Source organism: Dichomitus squalens (genome assembly GCF_000275845.1).
Source record: "Dichomitus squalens LYAD-421 SS1 unplaced genomic scaffold DICSQscaffold_480, whole genome shotgun sequence".
In the NCBI taxonomy this organism is placed as follows: Eukaryota; Fungi; Basidiomycota; class Agaricomycetes; order Polyporales; family Polyporaceae; genus Dichomitus; species Dichomitus squalens.
The window spans coordinates 56-2,152 of record NW_006767362.1 but is presented as its reverse complement, the minus strand read 5'-3'; the positions used below and the strand labels follow the sequence as shown (position 1 = coordinate 2,152).

Sequence of the window (2,097 nt, the reverse complement as noted above, 5' to 3'; positions counted from 1 at the left end):
GAACAGAAGCCTTTGCGTCGCCCTTCGCAGGAATTTGGAGGAACATGTAGTAGACATTCGAGGTTTCGATGTACTTCCCCTCGAGTATCTTAGTTCCTTCAATCGTCATACCAGATTTTGGTGCTTCAGAGAGCGACCGAGAGAAGATAGAACAGCGCTTTCCACCAGCAACAAGAGTGTGACCTTTCCGCTCAACGGCTCCACAGGAGAAGAGCCGGCACGATGCATTCGGAAGATAAACGACATGGCTAATGGTGGTATTGACCCAACCAGAGCCTTCGACCCATGTACGGCCACGAACAGTGCCTTCACCGGGCGCATAAAGCGGCGAACCGGCTGCAGCAGTGCCGAAGACCATTGGAGAGGCAAACTCCTCATAGGTGTCAAAGTCGTCGAAGTAAGGAGTGATGTGTTCCGAAGCACCTGAGTCCATCAGCCAAGTAGTCAACTGATAATCGTCCGAAGACGAGCCGTAGAAAGAAGCGGAGATCGATTGTGAAGCCTCAGCGGTAGTAGATACTAGTACATTGGCTGACGAAGACTCATTGACGGTAGCGTGCGAGTGATTATGCGGAGGTTCATTGTCCTTTCCCTTGCCCTTCTCGTCCTTCTTGTTCCCCCCAGCCTTCGGCTTCTTCTCAGGATACTTCTTCCAACAAGAAGATTCATCGTGAGTCTTGCCGCCACAGTGACCACAAGGGCCTTTCTTCTTGGGCTTGGTCTGAGAAACACGAGTTGCCGAAGTGCGATTTGCCATATCCGTCCTCTGAATGTTCTCGTAGGCGAGGGTCTTCTCGCGAACTGTATCGACCTTGAGGTCTTTGAGCTTGACCGAGGTGAGGAGGCCAGAGATCAGGTTGCGATAGGACTCAGGAATCTTGGACAGAACTAGCATCGCCTGAAGGTTATCAGGGAGTGCAAGGCCGCTATCCTTAATCTCCTTGAGACGAGTGACGAGTCGGTCAAACTGATGCTGGATGGGCTTCTGGTCGTTCATTCGATCCGACACGATAAGGCCTTCAAACTTGTACCAGACAGCAGCGGCGTCAGGAGTGCCAAAGGTGTCCTTGAGAGCCTTCCACATTGCATGCGGTTGCTTGAGATTGCCAGCATCATCTTCGAGGAGACGATGGAGTGAACGATCGACCTTCATCATGATGATAACCTGGGCCCGTTGAACCTTAAGGTCATGCTTCTTGAGTTCTTCAGCCATTGCAGTAGTAGCCGTAGTAGTGGGTGCCAAGTTGGTGACGGTCCAGGAACCAATCATGATCAGATAGCCCTTCATCTGCGCAGCCCAGTTGGGGTACTGGTTGATGTTGGAGAGAGAGGAGAGAGAGCTCGAGTTGACTTTGTCCGACATGACAAGGGAATGGAGTAGGAGATGACGATCAAAGAAGTCGTCTGAGTGCGATGGAGGTGGAGCGCGAAAGAAAGAATCGAAGTCTTGCTCGAGATAGAAGAGAGGGATGGATACCGGGACTGGCGTTGGAGGCTCTGAGTCCAGTAGTCCAAAGGCAGCAGCGCGGATAAATGGTTCGGTTGTCTGAGGATCGGAGCAGAGGGCAAAGAGGAAGTTGACAGGAAGATCTGATGGATTAAGCGGTCCTGAAAGACGATTGGGACAGGTGTTTTCGTCGCAAGGGTACCACCCGTCTTCTTCGCTGTGATAGTCTTTTTCTTCCTCTAGCTCGTAGATGTGAGGTAGTCCTCGACAATCGAAAGGTGTTTCTTCTTCTTCAGAGGCAGGATGGTCAGGGCCAATTGCTTGCTCGACCTCCTCGTCAGAAGAGATAGAAGGTTCCGCTGCTGTTGTCGGATCCAAAACAGCCAGGAGACAGGGAAATGTGATGTAAGATGGAGAGCCACGTGCGAAAGCGACAAGATATGAACACCTATTGAGGCAACCAGGAAGCAAGCAAGCTGGAGATGCCTACAACCCGGGTAGAAGTTGCCAACTGTGCCCAAGAAAAGCTAGCTAGGTACGTATGCAAAAGGCTATCGTAAGGAGGGTCCACACGGTTGTCCTCCGGTCCTAAGGTCACTAACGACCCCGGTACAAGTGCTGGCGGGCGCAAGTGCGTGGCCTGGCACAGG

At 52.0% G+C, this 2,097-nt stretch overlaps 1 protein-coding gene across 1 annotated transcript; it reads right to left on the bottom strand.

Moving 5' to 3' along the window:
• Positions 1-790: 790 nt before the first annotated feature.
• On the bottom strand, positions 791-1,363 carry DICSQDRAFT_74789 (uncharacterized protein; the record flags this gene model as incomplete). Its single annotated transcript, XM_007371926.1, has 1 exon — positions 791-1,363. A coding segment is annotated over one exon (573 nt), but the record flags the coding sequence as incomplete, so codon positions are not given.
• Between the last annotated feature and the right edge of the window lie 734 nt (positions 1,364-2,097).